The following is a 13,127-nucleotide window of genomic DNA, read 5'->3' as shown; positions in this document are numbered from 1 at the left end:
TGGATTCAAGTCTCAGGGGCCAGGCAAGAAATGTAATGAGTGTAGGTGAAGAAGACCCTAGTCTTCAGAGCAAGAGAAAACCCATGGGACTGAGGCCATTTGGAAGGTTCTTGCCCTCCAAAACATGAAACCCAATGGCCAGATCTTCTGGGGTGTTTTTTTGTTTTTTGTTTTTTGTTTTTAATAGAAGACAGAAATCCAGATTATAATATGAAAACTCTGAATTGTTCAATGTTGACAATACCTCTCTGGAACTTCTATTATAGAAATCAAATGAAACACATCTGAAAGCTGTCCCTTTGCCACTCTGCCTTTCAACATCTCAGCGATATCAAAACTGAATCAGAGTCCTTGGAACTTCTTCCCCAACCATGTTACATCCTTCCACAGAGATAGTAATACCTTTAGGATACCGTGTTTACCAAACTCTAAAGTGGCTTTGAATTTGCATGAACTACTGACTTTGGGAGAGGTGGGAGGGGAGGGGTAAGAAAAGACACAGAGGGGCCCCTGGGTGGCTCAGTTGGTTAGGTGTCCAACTCTTGATTTTGGCTTGGGTCATGATCTCACAGTTCGTGGGATCGAGCCCCGCACTGGGCTCTGCGCTGACAGTGCAGAGTCTGCTTGGGATTCTCTCTCTGTCCCTCCCCTGCTCTCTCTCGCTCTCTCTCTCTCTCTCTGTCTCAAAATAAATAAATAAACATTAAAAAAAAAGCACAGAAGTGGTGGGGAGGGAGAAGATGAAAGCATTAAGGGGAAGGCCACCATTGTGTTCTGAGCCTGACTATATTATTGATACCTTATCTCATTTAATCCTCCCAGTCTGTGGGGCAGATACTTTTCCTGTTTTCCAGAGGAGAAACCTTTCCTGAGGTCAAACTGCGAGCCAGAACTTTTGCTCTTTCGAGTATATTCTGTAGAATTGACTGGAGGGACATTTGGGCCAATGGCCTCAGGAGAGCTAACGCAGGCAAGCCATTGCTGTGTGTCTCACAGGACTCACTCAGTGTTGAGGTGCTAAAGCACACACCGAGCACAGCATCCAGGGCCGAAGGGATGGAAAGAACCTGGGGATTACCCACAATCCCTGCTGAAACCTTGCCCTGCACACAAGCATTCCTCACACATATCTATCAGGCACTTGCTTTTTGCCCAGCACTGTTCTTGGAAGGCTGAGACAATGTAGAAGCAGCTGAGGACCTGATTTCTCCCTGCAGAGAGCTTTCATTCTAATAAAGGAGAACCAGGACCACCAGAGGACATTGTGTTGAAGATGCGAAAAGCAAACTGTTGCCAAATGCGAGGTGAGGTGGTCAGGTTTGCCCTCCCATGAAGACAGAATTGGACAAATGTTACTCAGAGGCGGGGAGGCCCTGTGGGTAGGCCTGTTGACGTCTTCTCCGGGAAAGAGGCCTAGAAGAAGGAGCCATTGGCCTGAGCTGCTCATTCAGTCCCATTCAAAGCACACGTCTGGAATACTATTCAGTAAGTAAAAGGAACAAAATATATACATGCTACAACATGGATGAACCTCAAAAAAAATTATGCTAACTGAAAGAAGCCAGCCACAAAAGGTCACATATGGAATGATTCCATCCATGTAAAATGGCCAGAAGGGCCAATCCAGAGAGACAGAAAGTAGATTAGCGGTTGCCTTGGGTTGGGGGTAGAAATGGGGATTAACTGGGGGTGCCTCAGTCCGTTGGGCATCCGACTATTGATTTGGGCTCAGGTCACGATCTCGCGGTTCATGAGATCGAGCCCTGCATTGGGCTCTGCTAGCTTGGAGCCTACTTGGGATTCTCTTTCTCCCTCTCTCTCTCTCTCTCTCTGCCTCCCCCCCAAAATAAATAAATAAACATTTTTTAAAAAAGGGAATGAGGATTAACTGTAAATGGGGATGAGAGACTTTAGTGGGTGAGAGGAATGTTTAACACTGGGTTGTGGTTCTAGTTACACAACTTAGTAAGGTTACTAGTGAATTTTATGGTATCTAACCTTGTTTACACACACACACACACACACACACACACACACACACACACACACACAGGCCTTGAGGAAGCCAGAGCACAGCACCTTTCAATACAAGGCCAAAGAGGAAATTAGCTCACAGATAGGATCTGTTTCCCCAAGCTGCTACTTTCTCATCGAACCTGGTTGGACAGTTGGACAGTTCATAGCCTCAAAGGAAGATGGATTTGGGTACACTCTACATGATCACAAGTAGGACTTGTACAAAGAAGGCAGCCCCAGCCTCAGCCAGGCTGGTAAGGATAGCCCTCTCCATAAACATGTCCTACCAGAGCCTTTCCTAGACGTGCAAACCCACTGTTGGCTATGCTTTTAATCAAGAAAGGGTTGATATCTTACTGTTTTCACAACAATGGCTCAGTGGAGAAGCCAAGGGTGACTTTGGGAATAAAAGAGTTAAATCTTTCCTTGGAAGAGGGCAATAAGGAACCCAAAGCATGGGTGGTAGCAGTAGAGGCGATGAAATAGGACCTGGATGATTTTAGCCTCCATTCACTCACTAGCTGTGTGACCTTATGTCACATGAAGTGAATTTTCTCTTAACCCCTCAGAGTTCCGGGTTACTCCTCTGTACAACAGTGGTTGAAATCAAGCATGTAAAGCACTTAGCATAATGCCTCATAGACAAGTGCTCCATTCATGTACTTTATTCATTCAACTAATATTTTCGGGGCATGTACTATGTATTCAGCATTGAAGAGACATCAGCAAATGTGGAAACAAATATCATAATTTCATAGTGATGAGTGTTTTGGAAAAAGTAAAACAGTAATGGAATAGCGTGATGGGGATAGGGTGGGTGATTTTGTAGCAAAGTCAGAGAAGAGAGGGCCTTTCTGAGAAGATGACACTAGAGCAAAATCCTAAATAATGAGAAGAAGCCAACTATGCAAGGATTTGGGAGGAACATGCCAGACAGAGAACAGCAAGTACAAAGCCCTAAAATGAGAATGAGTTTGGTTGGAGCCACGGCTAGGGTAAGGTGAACACAATGTTCACTCTCAGGGTCGAGCAAGTATAGGATCAGAGCCCACGGTTATTTATTTTAATTTTTCTGATATTTATTCATTTTTGGGAGAGACAGAGACAGAGTGTGAGTTGGGGAGGGGCAGAGAGCGAGGGAAACAGAATCTGAAGCAGGCTTCAGGCTCTGAGCTGTCAGCACAGAGCCCAACGCAGGGCTCGAACTCATGGACCCAAGATCATGACCTGAGCCGAAGTTGGACACGTAACTGACTTAGCCATCCATGCACCCCAAAACCCTTCGTTATTTAAAATATTTTGGTTTTGTTTTGGTTGTTTTATTGAAGTATAACTAACACAGTGTTATATTAGTTTCAGGTGTATGATATAGTGATTCAGCCATTCTCTACATTACCCAGTGCTCATCATGATAAGTGTATCTTCCCTCTAGTAACAGTTCTCTGTATTTGTCTGGTTTTTTCTTCATCTCTTTTCTCTTTATTTGTTTAGTTTCTTAAATTCCACCTATGAGTGAAATCATATGGTATTTGTCTTTCTCTAAAAGTTTGCTCTTTTGTTCATCATGGACTTTTTTGCATCAATGCAGTTACACATTTATTGTGACGACTATGTTTTGGGACACCCCTTAAATTTTGCACCAAAGCGAGTGCCTCACTTACCTCCCCGTAGTCCTGGCCCTGTGGGCAGAAAAGAAGTGGAATAAAATGGTAGCTGCTGTTGACTTTCCTGTTGGGGATACTTTCTGTAAAAGTTGGGACTGGCCTCTGAGCCGCTGATTCTGTGATTCCATGATTTGAGCACAAGGTCAGGATTACTGCAAAAACAATCTAATGATAAATATTTCTCAATTTTCTTTTTTTTTTTGGAAAATTAAAACCCAATTTATACTCAGAGGTGTTTGCCAGATTATGCTGAGACTCCTTGAGATCCCAAGTCTACCAGTGTCCCCTCTCCCTCCTCCTCTGGGGCCATGTGTGTTAAGGGGATGCACCAGAGTCTCCCCCAAATCACTCCAGGGGCCCTTCCAGTCAGTTCCTCCAAGGCCTGGCACCATACTGATATTCCTACTCTTCTCCGGCCCCTGCGTGCCCTCCCTATTCTGGACAGTTCCTTCGAGATTAAGAAAATGTGTATAAATGGCAAAGCCCTAACAAAGTCTCATCTGCTAGCTCTTGCAAGGCCTCAGGCCTCTCTGATCCCTTGGAAGAAAACCCTTCCACTCTCTGTTCTGCCAACGCCCGCCCCTCCTCAGGAGGACCAGCCTGGGGTGTTCGTGAACTCATGGCCCCCACAGGTAGCTTTGCTTTTTCACATTTACAGAGGCTTCTGTGAGAGATTTAGGCCACATCTTGTTTTTGCCTCTGACCCCATTTATTTTCCCTTTCATAGGGATTGGAGAGAAGCAGTTTACTTCCTTCCTGGTTTGTAGCAATTTTTAGGGCTCCTAGCAGCCTTTATGCAAATAGGTGTCCAGTGGCCTAGTGAGACGTCTTATCCTGTTTCCTTCCTTCCTTTCTCTCATTCAACAGATACATTTTTTTTTTATTTTTTTATTTAAAAAAAAAATTTTTTTTTTCAACGTTTATTTATTTTTGGGACAGAGAGAGACAGAGCATGAACGAGGGAGGGGCAGAGAGAGAGGGAGACACAGAATCGGAAACAGGCTCCAGGCTCTGAGCCATCAGCCCAGAGCCCGACGCGGGGCTCGAACTCACGGACCACGAGATCGTGACCTGGCTGAAGTCGGACGCTTAACCGACTGCGCCACCCAGGCGCCCCAACAGATACATTTTTTGATTGCCTATGTGCATGTCCCTGTGCTGGGGACACAAGAATAAATCAGACAGATATGGCCCCTCTCATACTCAGCTCTCAGTCTGGTTGGGGAGACAGAAGAAGCAATTGCAATCTGGTTGCCATGATGAAGAAGGTATTGGGTACGGTAAATGTTCACAGATGGGAGGGGAAAGAAATATAGTCCCCCAGTCTTTTAAAATATGGCAATGAAGTTCAGAGAAGGGAAAAGTAGCGTCCTCAGTCACATGATCTAAAAGCTCTGGGCTTCTTCTCATTTCCTGACTCATGCCCTTTCTACTTCTTAATAAATATCTCTCTTGAGGCCCAGAAAATCTCTAAAGGCAGGTGTGTGACATAAAAGCAAAGGGATTTGCTGGAAAGCGTTGGGCTGTGGGCAGTCTGAGGAAGCATGCTGGCTAACACGGAAGGTGAGGACACAGCCCCTGGGGTGACCTGGCTGCAGGGGGGAGCCTCCACCTGGCTGGGACCTTGAGGAGCCTTCTTAATTTTTCTTTGTGTGTTTCCTGTGCCAACTCTCCTTTTACGTGTAGTGCTTAGTCTTCACAGTATTGGTTTTCTAGCAGTTCCTCCAATTGCATGTGGAGACCAGAAGTCTGTGATGGGCACTGAAAGCAAACAGTGTGTCCACATAGAGCAGTCAAAGAATTCCTTAAAGCCATCAATCAGGGGCAACTGGGTGGCTCAGTCGGTTAAGCTGCCAACTTCGGCTCAGGCAGTGATGTCACGGTTAGTGAGTTCGAGCTCCGAGTTGGGCTCTGTGCTGACAGCTCAGAGCCTGGAGCCCGCTTCTGATTCTGCCCGCGCGCGCGCGTGTGTGCGTGTGTGTCTGCCCCGCCCCTGCTCGCACTCTCTGTCTCTCAAAAAAATGAATAAACATTAAAAAAATTAAAAAAAATAAAGCAACCATCCATCAAACCATTCCCATTTGCGACTCGCCCTCCCCTCCCAAGGGCACTTTTCATGGGTTTCCAGAAAGACCGGAGATGGTTTGTGATTTGTCTCAGTGACACATTTCTGTGGGTTTAATACAGACCTGCACCACCGGCACTGTGGATACGTGGATACGCAAATGAGTGAATCTGGCAGCTGCTCCTGCTCAATCTTATCTTTAGTGGTCTACTCTTAAGCTGCTTCTCTCCCCGCAAAGCAGTTGTTAACAGGTCTTTCAGCAGGAGCTCAGGCAGTTAGGCCTAGAAAAAGATCCCGACTAGGAAAAGATAAAGGGTTTTCTTCTCCCCGACCCAGAAGATGGTCAGGCCTGACGAGGGAAAGAGGCAAAGAAATGTCCTCTCCACAGGCAAGGTTACTTAAAGTTTCCCAGAACCTTTCTGGCCTAGAATAATCTTCTTCCTTCCTTAAATTGTTTAGTTCTTGGTGAAAGCTGAGAGCAGGTGGCTGGCTGCTTGGAAACCAGGAAGAAGATCTGGAAATAAAGGCAGAACTTTTTGACTTTAGAAAGACTTTTGGTTTCCTCACTATCTCAGGCTCTGTGGGATGGTCTGGTGATTTCTTGGTGCTGCTCTTAACTGACTCAGTCCCGCAATTAAATGGGACCACTTCCTTTGCTGGGTTTGGGGGTACCATCCAAATAGACGTAGAAGGTCAGAGTTCAGGTGCACTGTACAGATTCTTCTGTGACACCAGGGAAAAGTAAAAATTCCATTCTGTTATGATAGCTGAAGCAATTAACATTCCCCAGGGAAAAATCTAAATGCAAAGTGTACCTGCCAACTAGGATCCCCTAAGGGGAGGAATGCAGGAATAGCGAGCGAAATCTCTTAATAAACAACTGATGTGAAATTTGTTCCTAGGAAATTAACCTTTAATATATCATTTTGGTAAAATAATGCCCTGTAAAGCAGGAGTTATTTATCCTGACTGCACGCTAGAATCATCTGGGGGAAGTCTTTGAAAAATGCTGATGTCTGGGCCCCATTCCAGAGATGCTGACTTAAATGGACAGGGCAGGGCCCTGGACAGCAGGAGGTTTTGTTTTGTTTTTTAAGTTTATTCATTTTTGAGAGAAAGAGACAGAGCATGAGCAGGAGAGTGGCAGACACAGAATCCGAAGCAGGCTCCAGGCTCTGAGCTGTCAGCACAGAGCCCGATGCAGGGCTCAAACTCACGAACTGAGAGATCCTGACCTAAGCTGAAGTTAGACGCCTAACCGACTGAGCCACCCAGGCACCCCTGGACAGCAGGAGTTTTAAAGGCTCTCCACCCGAGTCTGCTATGCAGCCAGGGCTGACAACACTGTCCGAAGTGGACTTTAGCCATCTGATTCCCAGCCCGGGTGGATAACCTAATTGAGAAAAAGCACCATGCGTGGCACTAAATTAAACGAGCTCACTAGATGAAATAGCCTATACTTTCCCCACTGATTCTACATCCTTATTATCTATTAATATTATCCCAGTATAATTGGGACTTCTCTGAAGTCTCCAATCTAGTTCATTGATCTACCTCTTTCTGCATCAGTATCACATGGTTACAATTACAGTAGAGTTATTCCTAATTTAGCAACTTTCCTTGATTACGAAAGTAACAGAGGTGAAATGTTCTCCAGAAATAGCCATTTTTTAACAAATAAAGTAACTAATACTTAGTGAGCAGTTGCTGTTGGTCAACTGCTCTTCCACGTAGCTACTGGTTTCATCTTTACAGCCCTGAATTAGGTACCATTAATTCCCCATTTTATGACAAAGGAAACTGAGTCATGGAGAGATTAAATATCTTGCCAGAGGTTACCCAGTTCATAAATGGGAGAGCTGGGATCCAACCATGCAATATGATTACAAAACTCTTACCAGACTATTCAATCTGTGTCTTTCTCTGTATCTCTGTTTGTTTCTATATCTATATAATATATAATTTTATTATGTACTTATAATTATATTAAAATTAAATAAGTTTATATATAATATAAATTTATATAAATATAATATCACATATGATGTGTATGTATAATGTATACTTTTATTTTTTAATATTTTTAATATGAAATTTATTGTCAAATTGGTTTCCATTAATGTATATTTAAAAATTTTTTTTTTAACATTTTTATTTATTTTTGAGACAGAGAGAGACAGAGCATGAATGGGGGAGGGTCAGAGAGAGAGGGAGACACAGAATCCAAAACAGGCTCCAGGCTCTGAGCGGTCAGCACAGAGCCCCACACGGGGCTCGAACTCACGGACCGTGAGATCCGTGACCTGAGCCGAAGTCGGACGCTTAACCGACTGAGCCACCCAGGCGCCCCTATTAATGTATATTTTTAAAGGAAATTTTTACATACTATTTTTGGAGTTAAATCCCCCCCCCCCCACCAACCTAAACAGTGTATCTTGGGCAGTTAGTATATAGAGACCTATTTCTGATCTCATTGGTGAGGGGCATGTTAGTAATCACATGCTTTGGTTCTTAGAGTGAGATTAACTGGATTCAAGTACCAACTCCATCACTTCCTAGCTCTGTGATCTTGGGAGTATTAACCCTCCCTAAATCAGATTCTTCAATGAAAAAAATAGATACGGGGGTGCCTGGGTGGCTCAGTTAAGTGTCTGACTTCAGCTCAGGTCATGATCTCATGGTTTGTGGGCTCTGTGCTGACAGCTCAGGCTGGAGCCTGCTTCAGACTCTTTGTCTCCCTGTCTCTCTGGCCCTCCCGTGCTCATGATCTGTCCCTCTCTCTCTTTCAAAAATAAAATAAACATTAAAAAAATTAAGATAGATAGATAGTAGATAGATAGATAGATAGATAGATATGTGGCAAAAACCACTGTTTAAGTGGGACTCCTGCATGCCCTGTAAATGTATCTGGGCAGTTAGTAGTTCAGAGGAAATTGGATTTGATAACACCCAGAAGCTCATTGACCATGAGACTTCTCTCAGACCTCTGCATTTGGGAACAAGAAAGGGGAATTACTTTGTCGACTTCTTTCAAAACATTTTACAAAATATAGAATTTATACCTTGTAAATCACAACATAAAATAAGTACAGGGTATGTGTCCACATTTTACTAGATTTTAGCCCTACTATTTTTAAGACAGAAGAAAGCATTGCCCGTGAAAAAAAATAAAAATAAAAGGAAATAAATAAAATGATGATGCTATTACATCTCATAATCTAATATTTAAATATTAAGTGTTTACAGCACATTTAGAAGTTGGGTAACCTTGAGCAAGATTCTTAGTTTTCCCATGCCTCAATTTCCTTTTGTATAAAATGGGGATAATAATGGTACCTAGCTCATGCAGTTGTTGTAAAGATGGAATGAGAGAGTGCTTGGCACCGGTAGGTACTTACTAAATATTAGTTCTAAGAATTAAAGGAGATGAATCTGGGTTAGCCAGGGTCTAGTACTTAGAAAGAAAGAAAGAAAGAAAGAAAGAAAGAAAGAAAGAAAGAAAGAAAGAAAGAAAGAAAGAAAGAAAGAAGAAAGAGAGAGAGGAGGGGAGGGGAGGGGAGGGGAGAGGAGGGGAGAGGAGAGGAGAGGAGAGGAGAGGTATTCTGTGTTGATATCAGAGTCTCATTCTTATTTAGCCAACTGTCCTAGAATTTCATCTGTTTCATGCAGATTTTTAAACTTTTAGACTAGCTTTAATTTTTCTGGCTCTATAAATTTCCTCTATCATTATTAATTTTATAAGTCAGTATCCTGTCTCTTTCTCAGCGAGACTTCCTGTTTTTGAGAATCACCGCTATAGTAAGGCTCTTCCTTCAGATGTGCTGAGAAAAAAATATGTTGCTGTCCTGCTTTTAAAATGTTCAATCATGTATTTATTAAATCTTCTATGCTGGTAATTAATCGGTGTGATCTAACAGTTTCTGAGTAAGTGTCAAACTTCTTCCAAAAATGGTGGTTTTATCTGTTTCTTCCCTAGTTTTGTCAGTTATGGCTTTATATATTTTAAGGCTAAGTAGTCAGATATATACATGCTCATAATCATTATGTTTTTTGGGGTCTACTATACTTGTACAACTATATGACATCATTATTTTTCCCATAGGCTTTTTTTTTTTTTTGGAGGGGAGGGGAATGAAGAGTTTGAAATCTATTTTACCTAAAATTAAGCTGCCACTCCAGCTTCTTTTAGCTCTTATTATCTGATGTGTTTCTCCTTGTTACCTTATCATATGCCTTTTATTTTATCTTATTTATCTTTTTAAGTTTATTTATTTTGAGAGAGAGAGAGAGAGAGAGAGAGAGCGAGAGAGCAGGAGAGGGCCAGAAAGAGAATCCCAAGCAGGCTTTCGAACCCATGAACTGTGAGATCATGACCTGAGCTGAAACCAAGAGTCAGATGCTTAACCGACTGAGCCACCCAGGCTCCCCGCCTTTTATTTGATTTTTAAGTAGGCTCCATGCCCAACACGGGGCTTGAACTCACGACCCTGAAATTTAGAGTCGTATGCTCTTCCAACTGAGCCAGCCAGGTTGCCCCTACATTATGCCTTTTAAAATTCTCCATGTCTTCTCCCCAAGTATCTTAGCACAATTTCATATCCCTGTGACCCAACCCTTTTCTCCCAGTACGTTGGTATTCTCTAGTTTTAATTAGGCATTGTCACACATTTTGTTTTTTAATATTTGCCATTATTTATTTAGGTGGCAGTGAAATTAAAGTTACTTACTTACCTTATTTCTCACATGACATTGCTTCTTCCTCATAACATCTATTATTCTTTTCTAATACCCTCCTGTGTTTCTGAGCATATCTGTAATCTTAACTTGATATTTATTTTGGTGGTCCTTTAACTCTGCTTCCTCTGGTGTTGGCTCTTTTATAGTGTTTGTGTTCCTCAGATGTCTCATTGTTTTCTTCTTGTGAGCTCATATTCCCTTGTGCCTGATGGCCACTGTCTTTGGGGAGAGATGAAAATGTGAGCACTGTCATCTTCTCCAGATGAGTGGGATGGGGGAGCCCCTGGTGGGCTTAACCACTCCACATTAGTGCACCCCCAAGGACCCCAGGCAATCCCACTCTTTAGGCAATCTCTAAACCACTTTATCCAGGCACAGATCTTTTGCAGGGTGGTATCCTAGTTTGTAATTTCCTAGTCACAGATGGCGGGAGAAGCAAGGTAATGATCAGGGGCCAGTCATGGCCTCATCTTGTCATTATCAGAAGATGCTGTGGAGAACAGAAGCACCCTCTCTGATCAACCTTCTGTGGGTATTGCCATCCTCCACCCAAGGAGGGCAATATGGGGGAGAGGAAATGGCAGGGGGAGAGTGTGTTCCTTCAGCCATTCCCTCACCCTATGGCTCCTAACACTGTAATGGGAAGCCCCAGGGTGCAGACACAAGAGCCCTAACTCTGGAGCCAGGCTGCCTGGGTTTAAATCCTGGCTCGGCCCTTACTGGCTATGTGATATTAGGCACACTACTTAGCTTCACCCTGCCCCAGTCTGCTTATCTGTAAAATGGGGATAACAATCCCCACCTCACAGAACTGTTCAGGGGATTAAATCAGATAATATATATATCCAAGACTTAGAAGAGTGGCAAATAATAAACACTGTGTATTACTTTTATTACTATTAGGCTTCCAAAGTCTATTTCCCCCCCTCACCAAGACCCAAGCACTTTGTGTCTCTTCAAGACTTTCTTGCAGTCTTATGTTAGGTTCTGGAATTTATTGACATCTCTCTCACATTTCTGTTTGCACCTTCAGGGGAGAGAACTAGCAGCCCTTGCTCAGCTTGTTATCTTGATCAGAATCTGAATCTCTAATTATCCATGAATAACTTCTTTTGAAAGATAAGGATATTATACATGTATCTGACCTCCCTCCCTACCACACTGGCTAGTCCAGGTTCCTGTTTATCATCATAAAGATATTTTTATAGCATGTAGCTTTTTTCTTTTTTTTTTTTTTTAATTTTTTTTTTCAACGTTTATTTATTTTTGGGACAGAGAGAGACAGAGCATGAACGGGGTAGGGGCAGAGAGAGAGGGAGACACAGAATCGGAAACAGGCTCCAGGCTCCGAGCCATCAGCCCAGAGCCCGACGCGGGGCTCGAACTCACGGACCGCGAGATCGTGACCTGGCTGAAGTCGGACGCTTAACCAACTGCGCCACCCAGGCGCCCCTCATGTAGCTTTTTTCAACAGAAATTTTGTTTTGTTAAATCAACTCTATTGAAGTATATTTGCATACAATTAAAATGCACACATTTGCAGTTATAGTTTAATGAGATTGGTAAATTGTACATACATGTCACCACCACCACGGAAAGTAAAAGAACATTTCTCTCAACCCAAATAGTTCATTTCTGCTTTCCCGGTCAATCCCCGCTCACCATGGAGAGCCCCAGGCACCACTGATCTGCTTTCTTTCTCTCTATATTAGATTTGTCTTTTCCAGAGTGCCATATGCATATGTATGAGGTCTTTTGTGTCTGGCGCTTTTAGTGGACCATATGTTTTTGAGATCCGTTCCTTTTGTTTCCTGTGTCAATAGTTTGTTCCCTTTTCATACTGAGGAGTATACCATTATATGGCTCTGTCACAATTTATTTATCCATTCACTTTTGAAAATTTTTTTTAATGTTTATTTTTGAGAGAGAGACAGAGACAGAGACAGAGAGACAGTATGAACAGTGGAGGGGCAGAGCGAGAGGGAGCAGGCTCCAGGCTCTGAGCTGTCAGCACATAGCCCATGCAGGGCTCGAATTCACAAGCCAAAAGATCATGACCTGAGCCAAAGTCAGACACTCAACAACTGAGCCACCAGGCATCCCTCACTTTTTTTTTTTTTTTTTTTTTTGAGAGAGAAAGAATGAGCATGTGCGTGCGAGTTGGGGAGGTAGAGAATAGATATTAAGCAGGCTCCATGTCAAGCCCCATGCAGGGCTTGATCTCATGAACTGTGAGATCATGACCTGAGCAAAAATCAGGAGTTGGATGCTTGAATGACTGAGTCACCCAGGTACCCCTGTCCATTCACTTTGGGTGGATATTTGGGTTGTTTCCAATTTGGGGCCAGTATGAATAAAGCTGTTATGAACATTTGTGCACAAGTAATTGTGTGGACATACTTTTCTTCAGGTAAATAACCAGTCATGAAATTGCTACATCATACTGTAAGCATATATTTAACTTTATATGGAACCACCAAACAGTTTTCCAAACTGGCGTAGCTTTTTATATTCCCGGACTTCTGTATTCTCTCCAAACTGCTGCTATTATTGTCCATTCTGTTGATTTCAGCCATTCTAGTAGGTATGTGCTGGAATGTTATTACAATTTTAGCTTGTATTTCCCTAACAACTAATCACGTTGA

The 13,127-nt window shown here is 42.9% G+C and overlaps 1 protein-coding gene across 15 annotated transcripts in view; it reads left to right on the top strand.

Moving 5' to 3' along the window:
* The window catches only part of SUSD1 (sushi domain containing 1), a 288,718-nt gene that overhangs the window by 206,810 nt on the left and 68,781 nt on the right, over positions 1 to 13,127 (top strand). For 3 of the 15 annotated variants that reach the window (XM_030294183.1, XM_030294182.1, XM_030294188.1), the window contains exon 16: positions 1,218 to 1,304. The exons of the other annotated variants lie outside the window; for them this stretch is intronic. In XM_030294183.1, the coding sequence (XP_030150043.1) occupies positions 1,218 to 1,304 (87 nt within the window). The remainder of the gene's footprint in view (positions 1 to 1,217; positions 1,305 to 13,127) is intronic. 15 annotated transcript variants of the gene reach the window in all.

Source organism: Lynx canadensis, chromosome D4, assembly GCF_007474595.2.
Source record: "Lynx canadensis isolate LIC74 chromosome D4, mLynCan4.pri.v2, whole genome shotgun sequence".
Lineage (NCBI taxonomy): Eukaryota > Metazoa > Chordata > Mammalia > Carnivora > Felidae > Lynx > Lynx canadensis.
This window is presented reverse-complemented; position numbering and strand designations above follow the sequence as displayed.